Genomic DNA, 25,948 nt, shown 5'->3' with positions numbered 1-25,948 from the left:
TCTTTATGCATCACCAGCAAGCAAACATTATTTAACATGCTAATCCACAGTACTTATTTACACTTAACAGCAGGCTCATCCAGTCACATCCCAGACAAAAAAAAAAAGAACCCACACAAAATTAACTCAAACCAAACACAACCAAGTAGAAAAAATGCCACTATTTCAACCTCAGGCCTTTATAATCACTATTACTCCTTGCTGCACTCCAGACTGCCTCTTCACATAAATCTTACACAAATATGCTATGTCTTTGTCCCTCCCAATGATGAAAGTTTTTAATGAAGACAAGAAACCTTACTACAAAAATATGCTTTCAAGAGTGAGTTAAAAGAGTTAAGTGTTAGCAAAATCGCAAGTATTATCAGGTGTCATACTATGGCATTAGAACAGTTGACATAGCAGGGTGGCAGAGCAAGAATAGGGATATCAATGTGCATTTTACACAGAAGAACAAGAATTTCTGAACCCTGGCATCTGATTCATGGTCACAAAGTTTATGCAGGCCCTAAGGTGGCAGGTATTCAAAAAACACAGTTTTGATATACGAACAACAGGATGGATGATGAGAACTAATCTTACCCTCCTTTACTGCTAAATGAAATGTGACTAGACTTAGGATTCCACTTTCTATAATAAAGCTGGTTCATCAGAAAGTAGTTTTAATTTTAATGTAATGTAAAAATCACAATCATTAATTCAAACCCACATGACCTCCTTCTAAAAAACAGGTGCTTGTGGGCCAAGCTATCCTGTGTCCACTGATCATTTTTACCATAATTTAACCAAACACAAAAATTTTGAGTACAAAAACTACTGTATTTAATCCAGAACAACATCAGTCCAATTGAACAGTAAAAACAGTTTTACCCAAGAATGAGAACAATCCTGACAGAAGAAAGGCAAGTAAAACAGGAAATACAGAAAATACCTGTTAGCTAATAATAGTGAATACCAATTTGATTTCAGGTAAGTAAAGCACAACAGAAAACTCAAAATTTCTAAGAAAACAAAAAAAAAAAAAGATAGTTAAGTCATCACTTTTTAGACCACCTTCAGAATAAGCATTTTATCTTAAGTTGTAAATACAACTACTAGAAATAGTGACAAATATAATGATTCCAGTGTGTGCTGAGTCCAGGATTAGAGCACCAGCATAGGATGTGCTAATCTTACAAATGCTGACTACACAGGCATCCTAGCTCATTTAAGTATCTTGAGGTTGATGAAACTAAGAACTTCTGGCTTCTCAAGTGACATCCTTTGATAGTTAAGTCTTTCTTGTGAGACTATTTTAGAGACCCATTCTCAAAACACACTTAGAGAAATCCATGCCAACAGAATACCTTCCCAAAGAATGCCCAGCTAACTTTCCTTCAAGTAAATGTTTAAACTGTAATATCCCACTGCCATTAAAAGGTAGTAATATGCAAATGCAAATTAAAACATACTTAGTACTTTAGTGCTCCAAATGTTGTTTGTACCTCACATGGTTAAATCTCACATTTTAATTTATTTCCAAAGGTTACAGGGAAGACTTTAACACTTCACTTTTGAACAACAGTAGCAAAATCCGATATATCAGATTTAAAAAGAAGCTCAGCACTTGAGTTTCCAACTAACTCCCAATGCAACAACTGATACTGATTCATGATCCAAACTTAACATGACAATTTAATGTAAGGAAACAAACAAGACACTGACCTCAGAGTAAGCCAAGGTAATATGCTCATATATCCCTTGATGATGATGGATAGCCTCTTCTAAATCCTGCAGTTCTGAGGGAAGCTCCACCTCACCACAGGCTTTACACCATGAGTCCACATTGCTCATGTACTGCAACAGAGAAGAAACATTCGGCTTTGATTTTGGGTTCTACCATTAAGTACACACAACAGTATATACAAAAGCACAAAAGCGTCTGTGTGACAGACGCTGAGAAGTCTTCTTTTAAGCAAAAAGTCTTTACAGTACTTCTCTCTGAAAGAACCAGAAGTTTATATCAGAATAGAAAGAAATATCCAAGTCTGAATAGTGCTTTTAGATATCTGAAACTCCTTGAGTTGTTTGGAGACAGGCAGGCTTAGCTGTATGTTGGCCATCTTCAGAACCAATTTAACTCTTGGCAATATTGATGCTTCAAGTTTACTTTTGCTCCTTTTCTTGATTTGCAGCTAAGAAGTAGTTTCCTTCATCCTGCACCTACCATTTCAGAAACACGAAAGCCAGTTAAGGTCTTGTTTAGACAAGCAAGTAAAACATGCTACAGCTTTCAAGACCCTTGGTTTTTACCTGTCAGCTCCCTGTGCAGATACTCATGGTATCATGAGGTTTATGACCTCACCTCTTTTCAATCTTCAGAGAAAACCATGTTACTTTGCACGTGCACACAAAGAATTACTGGTGAAGCATTCACTGAAACACAGTTGTCTTTTGCTGGAAAGAGGTTATCAAGGAAGCAAAGCAGTGTCAGGGCACAGCAAATTCACACCTCAGTCCCCAAAGAACTAACTTCTACATGCAAAGAAGTACTAAATCCATCTGGCAAGCTGCTACAGCAGCAAGCATGTAAGGGATTTACAACTTAAGTGGAGGTCTCTTAGGACTAGGATTGAACTTTGAGCACACAGCTATGTCAGCATAGCTGCTTGAGTCAAGTCTTTGGGGAAATTGAGGATACCGCAACAGAAATCTCTTCTGCAGACAATTCAAGCTATCTCTGAAGTTTAAGCTGTCTTGACAGACAAGAAGCTGCCATCATAGTTATATGCACAGCAGAACTTCTGCTGACTTCCTTTTTCACAGCTAGGGGGCATTAATTTTATACCCCTATTACATTAGAAGGGAAATAGGAAAAAACTATCTGTTCTTCTAGGAGTTTTCATAGTTGTTAAACCAAGTACAGCCAAGCATATGTGAGCTCTGTAAAGTAAATTTTCTCTATTCATGTCAAGTTCAAGACTCAAAAGTCATGAGACCAAGCCATTCGTTTCAGCATATATATCTTAATTCTTGGAGCACGTGTAGTCTTTTGAAGAAAAAAGAATGCATAGATCATTTCCAGTACTCTTCTATTGTTTGATAGTTGGGCAGAAGGGTGGTGGAGTACTTAACCCTAAAATACTGATTTAATTCTCATTAAGGGCCACTTTAGAAATATCTCTAATGTTAAGCACTGAACATTAACAGAAGCTTAATGTGCACCAGTGAGCAGGCACTGATAGCTGGTGCAGTCTTCAGTGTGTCTGACAGTAGGCAGCAATACTTACCTGTCACTTGCAGGAGAACACATGCATTCAAGAAGGGTGTGTTTTTTCTTGGGCTGCTTACTTTTTAATCTTTTTATGTATGTCAAGCATCAGCAGTCATTAAAGGGGTCATTCCTCACATTCCAAACCTTGTTTCCTTGAACTTGCTATCCACTGTTAATGAAACAGCTAATATATCACAGGCAGGTATCTTACAAATAAACTAGGGAAATCCATTGCAGCTAATCATAAAATGAAAACTGCAGAAAGAGCAGTTAAAAGTAAATTCATCCCAGCAGATGCTGCATTATTTTCTCTCATTTTTGTTTTTCCTCCTGTTTACATTCTACATTTAGTTTACACTTACATTTAGTTGTAAAGAAGGTAACATTGACCCTTGCTGTAGTTGCCCAGCACACAACTATACACAAAATTTAGTCCCTTGATTTCAGATGAGAATAATTTCTTATTTCTGTTATGAAAAATGACAGCATTTGAGTCAAGGTATACCCACCTGTTCACATTACATTCATCTCTCTCCTACATGTATAGCTCAAAGTGCTTAAATGCAAACCCGAATGACCCAAGTAATTAGAAAAGCATCAATATTGACAAGATACCAATCTGTGTTTATCAAAAGCTGACTGCCGACTTTTCTATCAGAAAAAATTCATGCATCTCATTTTTATGTAGCTTTACTGCTAAACCTGCTAAAAGGAGTGGCATCACTCCTTTGTTATAGTGGCATCATTTAATATAATTTACCTTAGTCTGTCTAAGGACATTAAACCAATGTCATCACTAACATAATGAACAGCAATGTTTAATAAATTCTCATTTCTAATGTCTAGATATTTATCAAGTTAAACATCCATGTAGTAGAAATCAAGGAAAAAGTGTCTTAAAATCAACTGCACCATCTCTCTCTGTTTCTGAAGTTTTCAGCTCCCAAATGCTTCCTTTATTCATTCGAAATGAAAGTTGCATCAGACATGAGACCTTTCCTTGGATATAATGTAGCAAGGCAAAATGAAGGAGAAGTATTTACATGCAGCACATCATCCATACCCATCCAAGAACCTCTGCACTCCAAACACACCAGGGATGTACGGAGCAGGCAGTATACAAGATCAGCAGGTGACTCAACTGCGCACACAAAGCAACTCCTTCAGAACTGAACTCCCTTGAGGGCAAAACATGCTTTCGCCATTAAGATTATTAACTTGGGGATATTTATTCCTATTTCCCAGACATCTACCTCTTCTCCGGCAGTTACACATGGTTAATGACTTAATTAAAATAATTGGTATAGGCCTAAAGCTAAAATGTTTTTTTTAGCATAGGAGGAATCTCCTATGGAATACTAAGTAAACATCTCCCACCACAATTTCAGATTCAGAAGGCAGTTAATTAACTTCTCAACTTTTAAGCCAGTTCAACTTGTGTTTTCTAGAAGCAATTATTTTGAGTTAGATCTTGACACTCGAGCAGTGATGGGAGTTGAGTGGTGAGGACAACAGAAGAAGTGACAGGAAAGGCATTATATCGATCCTTAAAAGCCTACTATAGTGAAGCATTTCAGTCCACTTCATTTTCATTCATATAGCTAATTTGGTTGTTTTACCTTGCACTGATGTGGGCAAAGCATTTTGTATAAAATTTAAGGCCAGTAGGCTAAAGTGAGGAGAATAAAATTTTGTTTGAGTATCAAAATTGGCAGAAATAAATATTCTGGCTTTCTTGTCAACCTTTTCAATCACTTTCTTGCACTTTTGTCCAAAGCAAAAGCAAACTGTGCAACTCCCTGTTCCAGCACATAACCTTTGTTGATGCCCTCCCCAATTCACTAACCTGTTCGGCTTTTTGATGGAAGATGGAGGACATGTCCAGTAATGTGCTACGTTCATCCAAGGCTGCAGCAAATGCCTTCCATTCCTGTTCTAGCTGACTGGCAATCTGCTTGATTTGCTGTGAGGCGTAATGGCCAGACTCGATCAGGCGGTTTGCTACTGACATGATGCGGCTTATGTTTACGTACACATTCTGTGGAGAAGAAGGAGGGAAAAGTTAGTGCAAGTTAACAGACCAATTAAATACAGAAGTATATTCCTAAAAAATTCTACTTTATTACAGTAGTGATCAATAGTCTGGTTTAATTTGGCAAGTTTATGCATGCCAAACTTTGGAATCTAGGTTACAATGAAGCAGTCTGTCCATAATTGACAAGTGAGAATGAAGACTTGAAATAATCCATCTAAAACTCATGTTAACAATCAGTTTAAGCCAATTTATGTTACATGAAGACACATTATTACAATAAAGAGGAAGAAATAACCACATTTTACAACAACCTCAATAAAAATGTTTACAGACATCCAAGCTAAGACATTCAGGCACACATAATATAGGAAAATTGAAGTTTCTAAGTATCTATCTAAGATCTTAATATATCTTAATGTGTACAGTATGCATGTGTGAACAACATCTGTGAACCTTTACATCAACTTCTGAAAGTAACTTTTAAAGAAACAAAATAAAGAACTCTGAGCTACAAGAAGTTTAACGGTTTTACATTTTATTTTCTTGCTGCTATACTGCCTCAGAGAAGCACTGAAAATCAAAGTCCAAGATCAGAAGTATTCTCTAGTATACTGGTGTTATGTTAGTCACTGATGATTCTTAGTCAATCTAGTTTTCAATCAAGAGTTTCTGATTCCTGTGAAATAAAACAAGAACAACTTTACCACCAAAAACTTTCTGAGTATCTCAGAGCTACATGTGTGTAATACAGAGCTGACACTTCCTTCAGTTGGGCAGATTCCTATACATCTAGAATGAAGTTCTTAGAATCACAGGATTGCTGAGGTTGGAGATTACCCAGTCCAACCACAAGACATCGAGCCAATCAGGTGGAACCATGACCTGCTGACATCCAGCCATTGCCCAGAGCTTGACACTGACTGGCTGCAGCAAGTGTTGCAGCTCCTCCAGGCTGCACTGTCCAGACTCATCTGAGCAGCAATTAGGACAGGTGCCTGTTGATTGCAAACTGTATGCACATATGCAAGCAGGAGCATACCTGACACAGCCTACAGCTCAGCTGGTCCACCCAAAAAACTAAGCATAGCAGTGTCATGTTGGCTGTTTTTCCTTTCTGCACAATAGTACCTTTTATGCTTTTAGGTTATCCCACACATGTGTGCTCTGCTTTTTAAGCACAGCCAAACAACTGGTAGGGTACAAATCTGGTATTTGCAACAAATTTTAAAACACTGGAGAGCATTTAGGCCTATTGAAAGGATATGTAGCATAAATGCAAGACTGCTAAATGAATACAGAAAGATGGTCTCTGCAGTTGTGAGAAGAAACAAGTGCCCAAAGAGAAAAGAATAAAGGCTATAGTAGGACTTCCATTTGAACTCTTTCTGTAACATAATAAAGTAATTTTGGAAATTCTGGAACAGCAGTAAAAAATAAAGGACATGCCACTATAAACATGAAGTAAAACAAATTAAAACTGAACTGTGGTTAACATGTATTCATTTTCCCATGGCAATCAGGCTTCACAGGTCTGGAAGAATACAGCCTGTAGCAGTGTGAATATGAATTAAAAAGCTGACAGTTGAATGCTTTCCAAGCTATGTACACCACATTCCTTTCCCCAAAAAAACACAAAAAAAAACAAAAAAAAAAACAAAAAAACTTTACAATAATCTAAACCTTCTACCTCACTACCTGATACATCTACCAAAGTTTTAAGTATCAGTATTTTATAATGCAATGCCCCAAATGAGATAAATTTAATTAAGAAGGAAAAGAATCTCTAATAGCAACTCATTACAATTAGACTGTCTTTAGTTGACCCTTGAAGGTCAACAAATTTAGTTGAATTTCCTACAAGGACAGGCAATTCCAGTATCATTAGTATATATAGACAACTGCATATTTTGCACACTGCTTGAGAGATGAGAAACACTATTACAAGTGAGCTGTCACTCATTTACCAGAGACTGATATCTTATTCCTTGTATGCAATTATAACCTGGTTTTAGTTAAGGAAGCAACACCTAGGAGATAGTAACTGATAAAGTCTTATTTAGTGACCTCATTTACACCATGTGAATCTGTACAAAGCACCTGCGGCTTCTAAATGTGTATCAGCTGTCTCAAAGGTGAAAGGGTAATGTGAAATTGCATTTCTTTCATTGTGTTACACACATGACTATTTTAACAAGACTTAAAAGGTAACAATTCAAGTCACTGCAGTGACAGTGTAAGGATACAAATGTACTTAGCATGATTGTTTTCTCTCAAAATGCTCTTTAGTCAGAAGCTGAAAGGACACCTTAGGATATCTGGAAAGCTCCTCATTTCAGATTTTTCCTCTAAAGAGAGTATACAAATAAAAAAAGGTATTTCTCATCAAAGCAATACAGATTAGTAGCCTAACAGCGCTGTGTCATTCTTTAGCACGTGCCTGAAAGGCAAATACTCGGGAAAAATACAGGTGACAGCCTACCAGCTTAACTGAACTTCTAGCTCACACAAAATAAAGATTGCAGGTGACCTGAAGATTCCATTTTATTTCCTGATTTTCCCAGACCCATTTACAGAATGTTTGCTTAGCTCCAAGATTTCCAACAGCAGTTTTCTGACACAGAGACTATTACGCATTCAATTTTAAATGCCATCAAACTCAGTGACATGATCCCTAAGCATCACAAGTGGCACCTCTATATAGACTGTAGTGAGCTTGAACTGTTTTACGTAATGGAATCAATTTAGCAATGGAATTTTCAAATCATCTGCCACCTCACACACAAATGACTACCAAAACATGATATACTATTAACGTATTTATTAATACATTAATAAATGTATTAATGTACCTGCTTTAATGATTTACATGTTCTCTAACATTTCTTCTAGCCTCATTTGTGAAGCAACAGTAAAACTGTCACTTTGGGAATACAAACTTCAATGATGAGGGCTGCAGGACAACTAAAGTAAAACCTGATCTATTCCCTTGGAAAAATACAAACTTGGCAACATCCAAGCTGCAGTTAAGGAAAGTGTTTAACCACAACTTCAACTACAAGGATCCTTTAAAATTCTCAGGTACCATTTAACCACTGCTATCAGCACTGGAACATGTTGAATATAATTTCACTCCAACTTTCTTCAAATATGGTGATCTCTTCCCTACATTTTCCACAGTGGACCTGAAGAATATTACGGAAATATTATATAATCCAACACCAACATTACCTTCTTTCCTCCTTTACTTTTCACTCACATTTATGTAATAATAGTAAATGCCTATGCCTTCAAACTCTCCCTACAGCCACATCACTTTCATGTGTATGTTTCCCATTACAACACTAAGTATGGGGCTCTAAACTGGACCTAGTTCTCTAGCAGGACCAACTGAATCAGAATCATTTTCTTTACAGATCTGAAGTTCAGCTACCCCAGTAAGTACCAGGAGTGAAATAAGATTTGTTTCTTTTCAGTAACACCACTGTCTATTTCTTTAGTTTGTGATTCATTGACATGAACGTACTTGTTGTATTAACACCTCAGTAACTGACTGCTTTTAAAAAACTGTTTATTTGCTTCTTCCCTCTTAAGGATTGCACATTTAGCCTGTTCTATTTAGTCTTGCTGACTTTGGAGTGCTCCTCAGAAGCTGAAAATAGCCTGAACTCATTTTACCTTTTCAGTCTATTCTCAGGCTGGTGGCATCCAGACATTGTATCTAAGCATTAACTGCTCTGGCACCATAAAGATTCTCTAAGGGATGTACACCTGTGGTCTTGCTCTCATTTGCACAAATCCTGAGAACCAAGGGCAGTCTAGAATTCTCATGGTGCTTAAGTCTATCTCAAGAGACAAATCTTGAGATTTTGTAACAAATGGTTATAAAAACACATATTTAAAGTAATAAGAATCTCAGGGGTAAAATATGTCAGCAGTTAAAAGGAGGAGGAAAAAATTACATTAGCTCTAAGCTCTTACCTTACCTGACTTTCTTCATGTTTTCATTTGTACCAGCCCCTGTGGCTGGATTTGATCTTTTTAGCTTTTAACTCTGCAAACCTAGGGATATTCAGTTGTTGTGCTCATACTTTTATTTTAACATCTCAAAGCTCTCACCAGTGCTCATCTCTGACACACTTTTTGGATAGCATTCAGGATTTGATTACTACCTTGATAAAATGGTTTAGTGTATGCAAACAGCCTGTTCTCAGAACATTAATCAACTTAGCAATACGCCTACAACTGAGATAGGAGTTTTCGGATTATAGTTAATAAATGTAACTTCTACTCATGGTCCTATCAACACTGAGACAAGGAGCAGTCATAGCACATCCTTTAATAGTAGCATGTGTCAGCTTTCTCCAAACAAAGTTTCATTTTGCCTGCATCACTCTTCAAGTATTTTAACCCTCCCCAGTGCAGGGAGAGGCACAGTAAAACTGTAATGAAAGCAAGGCCATCTAATCTAGCAAAAGAGCAGAAAATGTTCAAACAGACAACATCTTCCTCCTCAACCATATTTCACATGACTTCTTGTCTTCCTTGTGTCTCAGCAGATGTATAGAAAATGGCAGGAAAAAGAGTGGACAGACACATAACCAGTCTTTTCTACTCCTGCATGCAAGACAGACTAATCGTATAATCATGGGTACTTTACTCTTGCAGTTTAGCAACTCAATACATATTTTTTGTAGTTGTAACTCCTATGATGCTTTATTTGAAAGTTTCTCCCTTAAAAGGTACTAAAAGCTTGACTTGAGAAATGAAGCATTGGTTTAGTCACCTAAATAGGAACGTTAAACTGAAACTGAGTATTGCTTAACTCAAATAAATCTCAGGACTTGACAACAGCAATTTACTGTTGACAAAAGCAGGCCTTGAAAATTGTGCTGAAAATCCATCCTCATCTTCAGAGAGCAAAATCATTGAGATTTTGTTTTTCCCTACAGTTATGGAACATGGGATCTACTTGCCCTATAAATAGACAGCCTTGACTTTTATCACTACACAGCTTCTCAAATTCAGTAACAGAAAGTCACACACCTATAGCTGCACCTGTGAACAGTCAGTAGTTCTTTCAGTAACCACATCAACCTGTGTGTTAATCCATGGCAACCAATGGCAAGAAATATATGTCCCTCTTTAATGCACAGAACTACACCCATCCAGCTTTTCTCTGGGACAGATTTACTGCAGTGAGAACCAGTCTGTATTAACCTTAAGACTTGCATGAACTTACTCCTGTTACCTGGAAGTGCAATCACATGAACACACAAGATTCCTAGATATACCATTTTCTAATGAAACTTGTGAAAATAAAGTTAAATCTCGTCCCTGGATGCATTCTTTACCTTTTCACATTTGGTTCACACTTTCAACTATTTTGTGTTCTTACTGAAAACCAACATTCTAAAAAATGGCACAAAGCCATTGCAAGAAAATTTTAAAAAAAACTTCAGCAAATCCTCTTTGTCCTTGGTGTAACTAACTCTTGTTCATGACAGGAAATGAGCAGCTTTCACAATGGTTTACATCCAGGTGGCTTGCTTCAGACTGGAATACCAGATCAAAATTTTGGCATCTCACCCAAAGGCTGTCACTCTTTCCCGGCCAAGCTTGGCATAAGCAGCTGCAGAAGTTGCCCTCCACTTCTTGGAAACAAACTGCTGCTTGGGAAGGAAAGGGACATGAGAGACCCAGCTATTGACAGAGAGTAGCACCTGCTGTGGAGGGGAGCATGTGCCCTGCAATAACCACAAAGTGCTGGGAAACGCAGCTGCAACATCAATTATCAAGAGTTAAGCTGTGAGCAAGTGCAAGAGGTTGCATTTAGCTGCTTGGGGAGCATTTATCTTTTGAACAATTCTTCCCTACCTGAAGCGGGCATAAGAAAATTGACTAGAAAGCAACATCTATTAAGGTCCAATTAGGGCCACAATGAAATGCCTTCTAAATCTCCTGCAATAAATAAACCTTATACATAGTTGTCTTTCTCCCTTCCTCTAGTCCATCCAAATGAATCCCTTCACATGGTTATTGATAGGTTAAAAGTTAAATTTCACTTCTGGTGTTCGAGTATTCACACAAGAGACCTTAAATCCACTTTGATTACTTTAGAGTTGCACTGACAGGAAGAGTGAACAAACAGCAGCTTGTTAAGCAAAGAGTGTATGTGGAGAGTAGTCAGGGAGAAGCTGAACATACTTGTAGGAGTGAAGACTGCCCGACATTTTTCCAGTTGAAAGCTAATGAAAAATAAGGCCTGACAAAATTCAATCAGTTCACATCATTTCTTATGTCACGTTCAGTTTAATCTTTGCCCCTAATCTATATGAAAGGCTTTTGCCATTTAACCAAATAAAACCCAGATAATCTGAATGCTGCTTAAATCAAAACCAGGGACCAATCATACTGAATTTGTATTTTCCTCTTCCATGGCAGAGAACCTCTTCTGGGGGGGCTATTCTACAGAAGAAAATGCAGCTTGTTTTTACTCTTTTGAATGTTCAGATAGCTTAATCTGCCCCACATTTAAGCTGCTCCTTGTAAGCTTTAAGAAAATATTTTGCAGGCTGAGAAAAAAATCCCCTGTAATTAATGCATTTGACAACTAAAGGCAAAAGAGAGATTAACAGGAAAAGACTAATAGCAAACACAGAGCAGGAAGGATTATGCTGCATCACTCAAGTGCTTCCTACTGTTGATAGCATCTGAACAGTCTAAAAGAAGGAAAAAAAAAATAAAAAAGTCATCCAATTTGAAGAAAAGAGCACAACAGTGACTAATATGAGGACAGGCTTACAGAAGAATTTAACATTTAGAATGTAACCCCAAGAATTGCCTGGAATGCCACTCAAAATTACTAAGTTCCAAAAGTCATCTCATGTCAATGACACCTACTGTCATCCTGTGTTTCTTTCTGCTCTTTCTGCATACTTCATATGCAGAACTATGAAGAACAAGGTGCTTCATAAGGTAGCAACTCCCCATGCTGTGAACCAAATCTAATGGTCAAAACCATCTATGATATTACATAACTTACTTACAAAGTTCACCAGTATTTGCTTTACTCTTTTCAGAAAGTTCATGTTGATTTTAAATTTCTTAAGCTTTTGGAAGCAGAGCTGAGTTGCAAAAGAAGAAAATGTGCCTGCTCTCATCGTGTCTTCCATTGTCTTACCTCCAGCTACACCATACACAGGAGCTGCCTTTCTAGTCCTTCCATTACTTCTGTAAGACATATAACCTAGGTAAGTTTATTTTGCCACTTTCCTGTTCTACAGAAAAACCCTCTTGAAAGAGTTGATTATTTCAACCACACTTGAATTCAGTTCCCATCCTTGGACTGCCAAGAATGTTAATTTGTAACAAGACTGATAGTGTTCTTCCTTCATTGATCTAACAGACAGGAACTGGATTTAGGCCCAGACTCCCAAGGTTATTTAAACACCTACAGTGTGTTAAGGACCTAAAATGCACTTCAGAATTTTGTCCCCATGTTCAAACCACAATTCATTAAACTGAAAGTAAATAGCTTTCACTCATTGCCAGTTAAAATCCAAATTTTTTTTAAAGACTACTGGGGATATTTGACCAAAAAAATTGTTTAAGCTCCATTCTACAGTTCCAAAAATGAGAAGTATCTCCTTAAAACCATGGAAAATTATTACAGCAGGCTCAGTTACTTCTCAGAACCTTTTGACAGCAGGCTCAGTTACTTCTCAGAATCTTTTGTCTGAGCTGAAATCTATTCAGAAGATCCTGAGAGCTATTTCTTTCAGAATGGAAAGCTAAAATCTGTATTACACATGATTGTCTGAAATTTTCTACAATACCCAATGTAGTGCTGAAAGACACATCCCAGGTTCTAGAAGCTTGGACACTTACATTTGAGAGGTGCTGAGGTTGTGTTGAACACTGCCATTTGTCAAAACAATTTTGTTGCTTTTTCACAGTACCTCTGTACCTGACCACCCTTTATTTTCCTCCAATGTGTTTTATAACTTCACTGCTCAAACACAAATTTGCACTACAGAAAGAAGAGAATGATTTGTGTCTATGTATTTGCAAATTCTACCTTAACACAGAACAAATAGCCACAGCACTTCAGTACTGCCTGTGCAGGGAGGGCTGTTCTTACCATACAGTTCATGGCAAAGTGATTGTGCTGTGTCTGGAGTTCCATCGTGTGGGGGTGACTGGTTCCAATCTCTGTGTAGCTGTTCAGAAACAGACCTTTGTTGTGTGTGATCCAGTCAAACATCTACATGAAAATATTAAGGAAAGAAGGAAGTTCAGTAATTTTTATTTTATTATAAATAATTATTATAAATAATTGTTATGGCAGAAATCATGGAGAAGTAATGTAAAATACCTATGAACACAGAATACAGACTCTAAGGCTGTGATAATTAACACTGATGATCTTTCCATTCTAAGTTACTGTATATTTTAACCAAATCACTGCTGAAACCTCTCTTTTTGTATCAAACAGCTGAGGCCATTACTCTTATCTTTACTACAGGTGTTTATCACAACAAGCTACAGTAATGTCACAATCACAAACTTCATTCTTATGAAGAAGTCATAGTAAACAAACAGGCTTGGAGCACAGCCCTGAGTTACCAAGCTTATACATTCTCTAGTGTCAGCACTTATTGACATCAGCAGCTTAGCAGTTTAGAATGAAAATGGCAACTCATGGAAATTAAATATAAATTCTTTCATGCTGATCAAGTACTTCAGCAGTGAGTTTAATATTTCTAGTTTGTAAATTTACAGCAGATTTGAAAACAATTATTCTATTTTTAGATGAATTATTAAAAGTGTTAGTGAGCACAGAGTTACCTTCCTCCAGAAAAAAATTTAAGAGAAATTTAGGAATAATCTTTAAATATGCTTGTGTTGTTTTTTTTTTAAAAAAGAGAATATTTTAATATTCAAACAAATTTTAGAAGAGACCTTAAATGTCAGTGCCATCAATGAAGGCACACAGGTATGTTAACAGTAGCACTGGAAGGCAAAGCCAAGCAACACAGCAAAGAGCTGTTTAACACCCCACCTGCTCACAATGGTCTTGAAATCTTTGCTGTATCTCAGCAAAAGAGACACACCTGCTCTCTGGATTTCTAAGCTGAAACAGATTGTCCAGGAAAAAATGGTAGCAGTAAGCATTCATTTAAAGATCTTTCAAAATATGCTGGCTAACAGAACAATATTATCAAGTCCAGTATTTGTCCCAAGTCCATGACCACTACATTATAAGCAGACCAATATGGTAAGAACTGTAAACCAAACTTTTGAAGTTTAGATAACTGAGACATGCTCCTGTCTGATAATTGATCACATACTCCTATAATTTTAAGCTTCCTATCTAGAACTCAATGAAAATGTGTTAGAACATTATTCAAAATAGACACTGCTACTGCTCATGACCATCCTTCTCTAAGTCAGAATTTGCTGCCTTCAGACACTTAAAGGGCAATTCCAATCAGATTCCCTCCCTTGTCCGTTTTTTGCTTTCTCTTCTCCTGAATCAGTCCAAATTTCTTGCACTGAATTGAGCAAGCCCTCCAAAAGGAACACGTTTTCTTCTCCCCATGCAATACCCTTCTTTTTTTTTCCAACAAAGATTCCATCCTTTCCCACATTTCAGTAAAATACAGATGTACACTGATAAAAAAGTCATGAGCTGTGAAATCTAATCTGACACAAGCAGTAAAAATACAGGCTGCAAGTAGATTAAGGCAAAAATCTTAATCCAAAAGTGAGCTGGGATACTACACAAACCTTTTTTAATATTTTTTTACTGGCTGATGAGAAAAAAAACAGTCCCATGTATGGTAACTGCTGTCAACTTCATTTTCAGGTGCCTAATATTTCCTCTTTGAAAGAAAGATGTGTTAATTTAGTATAGATTTATTCCTGGAATCAGAAATGTAGAAAACACTGATAGGAGTTTATACAACCGTATGGCAGGACAGAGGTCAGTCCCACAGGCTCAAGTATTTCACAAGAAGTTTCTTAAAGCCCAAGTTATGTAAGCAATTAGATAAAATATGAGGAAACTAACAAAACAGATTTTGATAGTGCTTACATGGTACTGAAAGATATGCTATAATGCAGAATAATTAATGCTGTAATGAAGTGGCTGCAAGGTTGATAAAATGCATTTGGGTCTGAAAGAGCAACACTAGAACAACAGAGCTTGCATTATTTTCTAAATAATTTTTAGACATAGATAATAATTTTATCTTTTTCCAACTCTATACATGTCCCTATTATTTTCAGCTATATCCATCCAGTAAACACTTACTTCAAATGGTACTTTAAAAAAAATATTTATTTTTAAACAAAGCAGAAAACATTACAGTAGTGTAAGGAAAGTCCCTGAGGTGAAATGATGAGGGTAAAGGAAAGTACAGGTGAAGAATACAAATTAAGAAGCAGGAAGAAATTAAGTTTTATATGTTTGTTATGTTTTCACTCTTCCCCATGCATTTGCTAGTGACAGCTGCTGGAGAGTAGAATACTGGTTTAACATTGACCATTGGTCACATGCAGTTCAGGCAGTCTTGTATAAATACTTAAAGAAATCTGAGTACTTTAAGCTCTGACAAAAAACATACCTACCACTTGACTGCATAGTCTAGTTACTACTACTCCCAGAGAAGAATTCCCCACCCTTCCTTAAAGCTATTTGTTCCATGGTAACAAGTCAATAATAAGTGATTGCAAAACCATTCTACATGAAAATAGGCCTTATTTGAGCTCATCTAAAAGTGACCTGCCTGCCATACTTCCTCTTCAAATTCCATGACAATCAAGGGCCTTCTCATTTGAAGGGACTGGTTAGCCTGAAACATTCTAAAATCACTCAATTCTGTGTTAATGACATATGCACTGTCAGAAGAGATACATCAGTTTTTAGCCTGGGACTTCAAACCCTGCATCAATAAAGCAGTTTCCCATGTCAGCCTCTTCAGACTTTGTTGACTGCCTGTCACTCACTTCCCAAAGATCACTCAAAAGAAGACCAGTGTAGTCTGAAGTCACCTGTATCTATAAAGTATACAGCATTCCTCTTTACTTGATGCATGGAAAAGCTGCCTGGAACAGATGCTTAACAAAATAAGCACTTTGAAGTCATCAGCAGTTAAAATTTTCTTTGGTAAGAGCTTCCTGTGTTCCTTACAGCTTAGAAGTACTATCCCATGCCCTTTACTCCAGAAGACCCTGAGTGCCTCTCAATCAAGAAGTCTCTTATTTCTTATTAAAAGGCTAGTGATTAACTTCAAAGACAAAAATTACTATTTTCTATTACCCTTGGTATTTCTTTCAAGTCTGTCAAGTATTGGCCATTTACAGTCTCCTCACTCAATCCTTACCTTTTCAGCATCCTGCTCAAACAGCCTGAGCTGAAAGCATTGGTCCAATTTCAATTTCCGCACATGCCACATCTGATGCAGATGCTGCCGTGTTGAGTGCAGCCTGTCCAGCATGGTGGACACTTTGGGTAAAAGGTTCTGTAAGTCTGCATTCCCTGACCCAGAGTTCTTTTTGGGAAAGCTATCACTGCTCTGTATCCGCTGGAGCAGCTTTTGTCCTTCCACATCAAGGTCCTCAATAGGAGCCTTAATGACTTTCTTTTTTAATTGTGAATGCTCCTCTATCATATTGCGAGCACCTTCCAGGTCCTGAGGCATTTCCTTTTTTGACAATATATCTTGCAGTTCCTCCAGTCTGGACAGCATATGGGTTGCATTGCTAATGTAGTCCTCAAAGGCAACTCTGATTTCTATCCACTCCTCATGGTTGTACTCCAAACAGCCATCAAATTCTGGGGTTAGCTGAGAAGGATCAACTACTTTGGTAAGGCCTTCCAGAGACACCATATTTGTCTAAAAAATAAAAATAGAAAGAAAAAAATGCTGTTACTGAAATGAATTTGAAATTGCTTTCAAGTTTTCACTTTTCTCTTTGTAAGAGTTGATTATTTGCTCATGAAGGCCACACTACAATGTTTTTTACACATTTGACATATAAATTCTAATCAGCAGAAGACAGGAGGTCTTGCAGGTATTTTCCCACATTTCTTTCTTACCTCACTACATTTAAGATCAAAACAGCAACCATTCTTTTGAATAAGTTTTGATTTTGTGTATTGCAAAGTTGCAGGAGGATAACAGCAAGGTTCATTCAGCTGATTTCCTCCGGATTCTGGAGATATCACAATTACCATAATGCAGACTTAAGATAAGAAAAAGACAAAACCTAAGTTTTTATCACTGGTGGGGGGGAAAACCTAATTCAGTCTTTCTTGAGCTTGCAAAAAGAATACAAACAACAACATGCACAATCACCTAGCCTAAGTACATGAAGAAAACCACATTCCTCCTACCATTGATGTAAAGTATCTTTTGTTTCAGGCAGAATATAATTTTTCTGATAGTTTTCAAGGTGCTGATCATTAGTGAGAACATTTAAAAACACAAAATAAATATAAATTTGTATACCATGGGGAAAATTACCTCAAACTCGAACTTAGAGCTGCCAAAGTTAGTCCTCTGTTTCTGCCAGAAATTGTCTGGCTTGATTATCAGTGCAACATGAATACAACATGGAAAGGATTCCTGTAAAATCTTCAGCAGAGGCTTTATGGAGTCCCATTTTGACCCACGCATATCTACAATGACGGTGAATCCTCGTTTACATACTTCCTCACTGCAGAAAACAGAACGAAATGTTATCAAGCAAGTGTTTCAACTTCCAACACAGCACTCTACTGTACCACACTGCCTAATGAAAGTGGTCTCCCTCAGGGTCTCACTGCTGACTAGCTGACCATATACAGCAGATCTCCCAAACCCCTCAAGATGCTTCTTTCACCTCCATGCCAAACTCCTTGTGGGGGCTAGCTTTATATCTGTTGCTGATTTGATATTCTGCCGTTATCTTCACTTTCACTTTTACTGTTTATATTCATGATGATTCATCATCCAGTCTTGTTTCTCCCTCACCTAACACACACAGTAAAACCTACCATTTCCTAAAGCAGCAATATCTAATTCATTTACAATTGACTCTTCAGAACACAGAGACACTTACTTGACTGATGATAATATTCATGTCTTTCTAATGATTATGGGGATCCTCTAAAAGACGGCAAATTGTTCTTACCTACCACTTTGCAACTTTTTCAAACTGTCTCAGAACCATTTTATCTGAGAGTTAAGAGTCTGTAGAGGAAAACCACCCGTTTATCAACAATTGCTTTTGTAACAGGATCAATTTGTGAATAGTTAAAGGACAATACAGGTTGCGTTGTTATGGTTGTGAAGAAAACTACATCAATCTGTTTCTACAAAATTTGAGGTCAATTTTGCTGTCCAAAAGTTGACAGACCTTACACTCAAATTCTCTGGCACTCCCTCTGAAAATGAAAGATTTAATTTATTTTCATCAATATCTTCCGTACGTTTAGTTCTTGCCACTGATCAAAAGTGACAATCACCACCACCATCAGAAACTCTTGATTTTCTTCCAGTAGAATTTTCTACATGACCTTGTAGTATGACCATAGGAATGAAAATATTTCAAAAACCAATGCTTCATAGCCAACAGACTATCAAAAAAGGACAAAATGTCCATTGTTTGAGTATGAGTCACTTTCAGGGATGTGACTAATTCAAATGCCATCCTAGAGTTCATGTGGTGAGGTTTTCAGAGCATCCAAGAGGCAGGGAAGCTTCTCTAGCATATTTTACTCAGTCTTATTGGCCACATTGCAGAAAGATAGATTCTGGTATAGGAGATCTGTAAGAAGTATAATATGGGTTCCTCAGACAGGGAAGGTTTTTTTAAGTTTGAAAAGTTTAAAGCTAGGGAAGAGATAATAAACATCCCACAACATTTTAAAAAATGAGTTTATTGTGATAAATGCTGGCTCTCCCACTTGCCACAGGAATGTCAAAAATGGCAATGGCAGAAGCAAAATATATTAAAAGTAACTAGCTTGGCATACATGTAGGCTACAACACACAATATTCTCACCATGGTGAAGATGTTTTCTAAAATCATCATGGGATTCAGAAAAAAACAACTACTTAAAGATAGACAACAACAATTTATCTTAAAGATAGACCCATTACTGAAAGGTCAAATGACAGTAGGAGTGCTGCTCAGCCCATCCCTATCCCACCAAACTGAGGATGGCACAGGGAGTGCTTGCCACTGATTCACAAGGCATCTACTGGGGTGTCCAAAGTGGTCCCTCATTGTGTGATACAGTGTGGCTGTGTACATGAGGCCACACCATCTCACACAAGCTGAATCCCTTTTGGCCAAGGATTACAAGATTTGTTCTACAGAGCCACGATCATGTGTTGGTAAGCCTGAACTACACTTAAGTATCAGTCCCACTCTGTGGCGATGACATAAGTTTAGCTGTATTTTTAAATCAGATAAATTGTAAAATCAGTAAAATTGTGAGATTGAGAAGAGCTTTTAGATGTCTTGCCAAACAACTGACACCTGTGATTCTTCAGCCACATCAAGTAACAGTACTGCAACAAATAACAGCCCAAAAGTTTGGGGATATTTATATAAATTGGGACTTCTAATTAGCTAGAGTTGCATAATGAGTCCCTTAAACATGACTTGTATAAAAACAAGTCTTGCTTTTGATAAAGCTCCCTTTATTCTCAAAAATACGCCATGCTTAAGGAGTATAAAACATGCACTAACTTTCTTTTAATTTCAGGTCTATTGATGCTGAACTAACATACACCTTTTGCCAGAGGGACTGTTTCTTGCCCTGATTATCTCTAAAAAAAATCTTGGACATATTTTGATGCATATTTTTCTATTAACTTCTCTAGCAACTTGAAGCATCTAAATGGCTAGAATACATCTCACCATTCAAATCAGAGCAAGAATTTCAAGCCTTCTTCCTGCTCTTTCTCTAAGTCCCCTGAGTCCCCCGGTTAACTTTTCAAAAAGGAGGCCATGTACACTCTCAGACAGATGCCTTGAAGTTACTTTTATGAAACTGGCATTTGATTATGTCAAGTGGAGACTCTCTGTAAATTAGCACATTACACAAACATGGAAGATATTGCACTCAGGGATGTTGTCCAAGGAATTTTTTTCAACTGCAATGCCAACTGCTGCTCATGGTCACAGACAAACATAGTCAAGCACAGTCAGCATTGCTCCAGCCTGCAACAAATGCTGACAGGTTCCAAGATGGACCTAAAGTCAGAGTCTTAGGATCACTTTTGTCCCCAACTTGATTACTACAAAAAACGAAGTTCTATATGAAGGAACTTTTTTTAAATACATACAAAATATGTAACTTCTGTTTGAAGTATCTCATGAAGACACATACTATATATATATATATACACACACACACATACATACATATATACACACATACATATATATATATATATATATATATGAGCTTATATATGCCCACACACACACTAGCACTGGATTTGGCATCTGCCAATTTATTTAAACAACTCCCTGCAATTCATAGGTTACATTGCTGATAATGCAATGCTATCAGTACTTTCACAGATCTCTCCACAGGGTTATCTGAGACAAGCTTTTTTGCTTTACAAGCAATTTCTCACACCTTTCTCCTGGTTATTTCCATGCTGTATCAGGACACTAAGACTTATCTAACACAAATAACAGTTAGGAGTCCTGTGCTGACCACACTCCACATAACACATATGCTGAATGATGACCAGCATGTTTCTAATTATTGATGTACTGAAAGCCTTTAGTTGTATTTGCAGTCTTCAACAGTGACACCAATGTGGCATGGCAGTGCCCTTTCAAGAAACAAACTACTTCTAGCTGAAGCTTCTGCCAGCAGCTGCCCTTCTGCCAGTGGCTTTCCTTTTACAATGTGGAGTAATTATTTCTCTTCCAAAAAGACATTTGAAAATAGCAAATGACAAAACTTGGTATTGATTTGCTCATGTTATTAACTCATTCAGTCTGCTAGCTTATGGGAGTACTGAAGCATAATCCATTTATTCTGTTATACAGCCTTAAAAATTAACATATGGTCGCTTACCTAGGAATACATGCTAGATACGAAATTAGTCTTCTAAGGTCTTCTTGCCGTATTCTGTCGTGATTACTACGAGCTGGAAATGTTAGAATGGGACCTCCACGCTTATCTCTGCCACCTGAAAAATTAAAAATGTTAGAAGATCCCACAGCGTAACATAAAATTCTTGTCTGCAGAGCTAGTCTTCAGCATCAACTTTAAAAAAAGTGGTTTCAACCTAAATGCCAACATTGTCTTTTTGAGACCAACTTAAGATTGAATTTTGGGAGTATTGATCAGCATATTGCCACAATTCCTACAGTGAGAATGCAAATGCCAAAAAAAATGAAACAAAGAATAACCAGAGTATTACTCTTACACATTACAGTCACCAAGCTAGACTGGTAGTGTGACATCTCCAGCAATGGCACTCTGTTATGTATTTAATTTTTGACTCAGCAATTGTACAGATTTAATTTAAATACAGAATTATGCTACTTTAATTTACTAAATACTTATGCAAGAATTTATGTGATATGGCAGCAGAGAGCACAGCTGTGGGAGGTGTGCCCAGGTAGAGGAGCTCCTCTGCTTAGTGACATAGCTCAGGGAGGAGGTGAGTTGGTTGAAAACAGATGGATCACTGGCATAGGGGACTGCCTCCTGGAGGGAACAAAGGCCCACTGTGACAACTTCTTCAGAAAGCCTGCTGTCTCCCTGGGCCCAGGGTTAAAGATGTCATGAGAAAGCTTCCTACCCTATGGCTCTTAGGAAAATCCATTATTATTAACCCATATTTCAGGGAGACAGCAAGAAATTGCAACAAGAAGCCCAAGGGCAATCAAGAGAGATGTGATTGAAGTCTATCCCTGAAAGCCTTGAGATGACTGGGGGATCAGGAGCATGGGTAGTGCTTTCTCTGTGCTTCCTGTTGCAGAGAATGGTAAGGGAAAAAACGGGAAGAGCCATCAGATCAATACTTGGCTAGGAGCCTGGCGTCTCTGGGAGATTTTTGAGGTTTCTGATCATAGGCTGATTCACATGACACTGAGCCTGCTGGTGGCAGACAAGGTACACAAGGTCTCCAAGGAGGAAAAGGATCTTTGCACACAAATTATCAGGCCTCACCGAAAGAACTTTAAACTAGACTTGATAAAGCCATGCTCACTTTGATCAGCATGGGGGCAGCACACCAGTGTCTGAGGAATGGTGAACTAGCAAGATCTTTTAGTCTGCCATCTCACAGGAGGTAGAAACAGAGATCCATGCAGCAGCCTAGATGTTAGAGATATTGATGTGTCAGAAAGCATGGAAGCACCTGAGAATGGTCATGTAGGAATTAGGGCTTCTTCTCCCCAAAAAAGTGACAGAATTAATAGCCAAAATGAAGTGCATCTACACCAATGCACATGGCTTGGGCAACAAACAGGAGGAGCTGGAAGCCATTAGGCATCAGGAAAACTGTGACATAGCCATCATGGAAACATGGTGGGATGATTTGCACAACTGAGGTGCTGCAACGGATGGCTGTAAACCCTTCAGAACAGGTAAGCAAGGAAGGAGAGTTGGCAAGGTAGCCCTGAATGTTAGGAGTGTTATGACTGTCTAGAGCTTAATGATGGTGCCAAGAAAGCTGACTGTTTATGGGTATGAATAAAAAGGAAATTTGCAGATGGTGGATTGATGGGCTGAGGTCAGTAATATGAGGTTGAACAAGGCCAAGTGCTGGGACCTGCACTTGGGTCACAGCAACCACAGGCAGCGCTACAGGCTAGGGTAAGAGAGGCTGCAAATTTGCCTAGTGGAAAAGGACCTGGAGGTGCAGACTGACAGCACCTGAACAGGATCCAGAAGTGTGTCCAGATGGCCAAGAAGGCCAAGGGCATCCTGGTCTGTATCAGCAAGTGTGGCCACCAGGACCAGGGCAGAGACTGTCCCCTGTCTTTGGCACCGGTGAGGGCACAACTCGAATCCTCTGTCCCGTTCTGGGCCCATTCATTACAAGGAGGACACTGAAGTGCTGAAGTGTGTCCAGGGAAGGGCAGCAGAGCTGCTGAAGGGTTTGGAGGACAAGGATTATGATAAGCCTCTGAGGGAGCTGGCATTGCCAGCTGGGAGCTGGGATTTAGCCTGGAGAAAAGGAGGGTCAGGGAGACCTTATTGCTCCCCTACAACTCCCTGAAAGGAGGCTGCAGTGGGGGTGAGTGTTGGTCTCTTCTACAAGGTAACAAGAGACAAGATGAGATGAAATGACCTCAAGCTGCACCAGAGAATGTTTAGATTGAATATTAGGAAAAATTTCTTCACTAAAAGACTTGTCAAGCATTGGACAACTGGTTGCCTCGGAAAGTTATTGAGTCACCACCCCTGATGGCATTTAAAAGACATGTAGATGCAGCACTTGGGGACATGGTTAGTGGTGGACTTGGCAGTGCCAGGTTAAGGGCTGAACTCAATGATCTTAAAAGTCTTTTCCAACCTAAACAATCTTTGAATTCAATGATCAAATTAATTACTATGAGAATTTAGTTGTATAATATTTCATACTCAATATATAGATTGAGAGGATGGAAACTATTTAAGCATTCAATTTAATGTATTAGTAACAGTTAGTAACAGTATTTTTATCCTGTTCTGATTTGCAGATTGCCAATTGTCAGTTTATAGTTTTTTATTTTAACAACACAGGACACTCTGAATCCACTTAATATATAAGGCAAAAAAATCTGACTTAAGTGGCTCCACTTAAATGCATTCATCTCAGTCATAAAACTGCCCCGACTTGCTGTAGTTGAGTAGTAAAATATAATTTTGTATCAAACCCCTCGCTAGTGACAAAATGTTCCTATTGCTAAACACCAAATTCAAGCCCAGTTGGATGCCTTTATCAACACATCTATAATAGCACAGATTCTTGCAAGCTAAATTTCACATATGTTTTCAGCCACAGATGTGTTTTCTCCTGTCCCATGGAAATGCAGAAAAACAGTACCTTCAGCCCAGAATTTCTCATTTCAAATCAGCTTCTCATTGTAATTTCATGTTGCTAAACAAAGTCTTTTTAAAAATCACTTAGAAAGGAAGACCAAGAGAATATACATGTGAATATAGAAACAATAAATAAAACCAGTCACTCAAAAATTCATCACTATCCTCCAACACAGTCAGTGTGTGCTTGCCAGAGACACTAGGCCTGGCTGTCAAAGTCTCCAGAGGTTGTCCTACACTGGACATGCTCCCTGTGAGACATGAAATTAAACTCAGAAGAGGCAAAAGCATCTTTGAATATCTGTCAAGCTATAATGCCAGAAAGCAAAACTTAAAAGGAAATTCATATCTTTGTCTTCCATGACCCTCTTAAGTGAGACATAAGATGAAAAACAACATTGTTTCATTCTAATGGAGAAAGGGAAGTCTTGACCATCCTGACTCACTTGCCAAGCTTTGAGGTTTTTTACACAGCAAATGACAGGAGAAAAACAAGACAGAACCTGTAGGAGAAAGGAATGATAAATGACAAGTCAGAGTCCAAGATGCCAGGCCCCCGCTGAGCTCCAAGGCTACCAAGCGTAGTTGAAAATCTGCTACAGCCCGTAATGCTCTCTCTCCTCTTTACACCACAGGCCTTTAGATCTTAAAAATTTGCTTCAACAGGTAAGTGCCACTGACTCCAGCCTCCAGAAAAAGTAACTCAATTGCTTAGGGTGGATATTCTTTAAAAAGCAGTAGCTAGCAGGCAAAAGCATGAGCTGAATTGTCTTTAACACTCTCTAAGCATTTTAAGCAAATGCTTTTTTACATGCAGTCACCTCAGACCAGTCCTCCAGGCCTTTCCCACACTGCAGCTCCTGTATCATGCAGTTTTTCAATATGGCATTTTTGTGTCATTCTGGACGCCACTTCAGTTGGCTCCAGCTCTGTTTATGTTACAGAAAATGGTGCTTAAATTTCTGTTAAATCACATCCTGAAACTTTTGTACATCAGGGACAAACTCTGTCATGCAAACTCCAGGCCTTTAGATTGGCTCCAGGATTTTAGATTGAAAGAACTTCATTATCCAGTCTTAAACCAGGTAGAAAAATTGCAACAAATAATAAAAAAAAAAAGTCCATAAGACTTGGGTTCTTTTCATCAGCTCTAAAAACAGCTTTCTTAGGCCTTTTACAATAACTAACTCTCATTTCCTTTGTTCCTGATGCTCCTGTCTCATACAGAAACAGGAAAATTAAAAGCAACAATGCATGAGGCATTAGTGGGAATTTCCTGTCTTGCAATAGTCTTTATCCAACTCAACCCCTTATTAATCTTTGTTTAACAGAAACAGATTATGCTACTATTGCTTTCATCAGTAAGACTTCCATTTTAATCCACTTCCTTTAATATACCACCCCACTATTGAGATATTCTGTTTATGCCAAACAGAATCAAACAAAATTCTACAAACATCTACCCAATCAAATCACGTGAGTTGTATAACATACATTATTTCTGTTTAGTGCACATCACTAATGGCACTATTATATTCTCAGTGGTCTCCAAATGGCACTAAAATTCAACAGGCTGAGTAATGCAGATTTTTTTGAGAAATGC

The 25,948-nt window shown here is 38.0% G+C and overlaps 1 protein-coding gene across 2 annotated transcripts in view; it reads right to left on the bottom strand.

The window, feature by feature from the left end:
* Positions 1-25,948, bottom strand: part of TRIO (trio Rho guanine nucleotide exchange factor) — a 246,637-nt gene that overhangs the window by 150,964 nt on the left and 69,725 nt on the right. For both annotated transcript variants that reach the window (XM_086898024.1, XM_086898033.1), the window contains exons 3-8: positions 21,382-21,496; positions 17,819-18,011; positions 16,676-17,188; positions 13,429-13,551; positions 5,100-5,291; positions 1,705-1,836 (exon numbers count right to left, since the gene is read on the bottom strand). In XM_086898024.1, coding sequence (XP_086754150.1) covers positions 1,705-1,836; positions 5,100-5,291; positions 13,429-13,551; positions 16,676-17,188; positions 17,819-18,011; positions 21,382-21,496 — 1,268 coding nt within the window. The remainder of the gene's footprint in view (positions 1-1,704; positions 1,837-5,099; positions 5,292-13,428; positions 13,552-16,675; positions 17,189-17,818; positions 18,012-21,381; positions 21,497-25,948) is intronic.

Source organism: Cyanistes caeruleus, chromosome 1 (genome assembly GCF_971803275.1).
Source record: "Cyanistes caeruleus chromosome 1, bCyaCae1.hap1.1, whole genome shotgun sequence".
Lineage (NCBI taxonomy): Eukaryota > Metazoa > Chordata > Aves > Passeriformes > Paridae > Cyanistes > Cyanistes caeruleus.
This window is presented reverse-complemented; position numbering and strand designations above follow the sequence as displayed.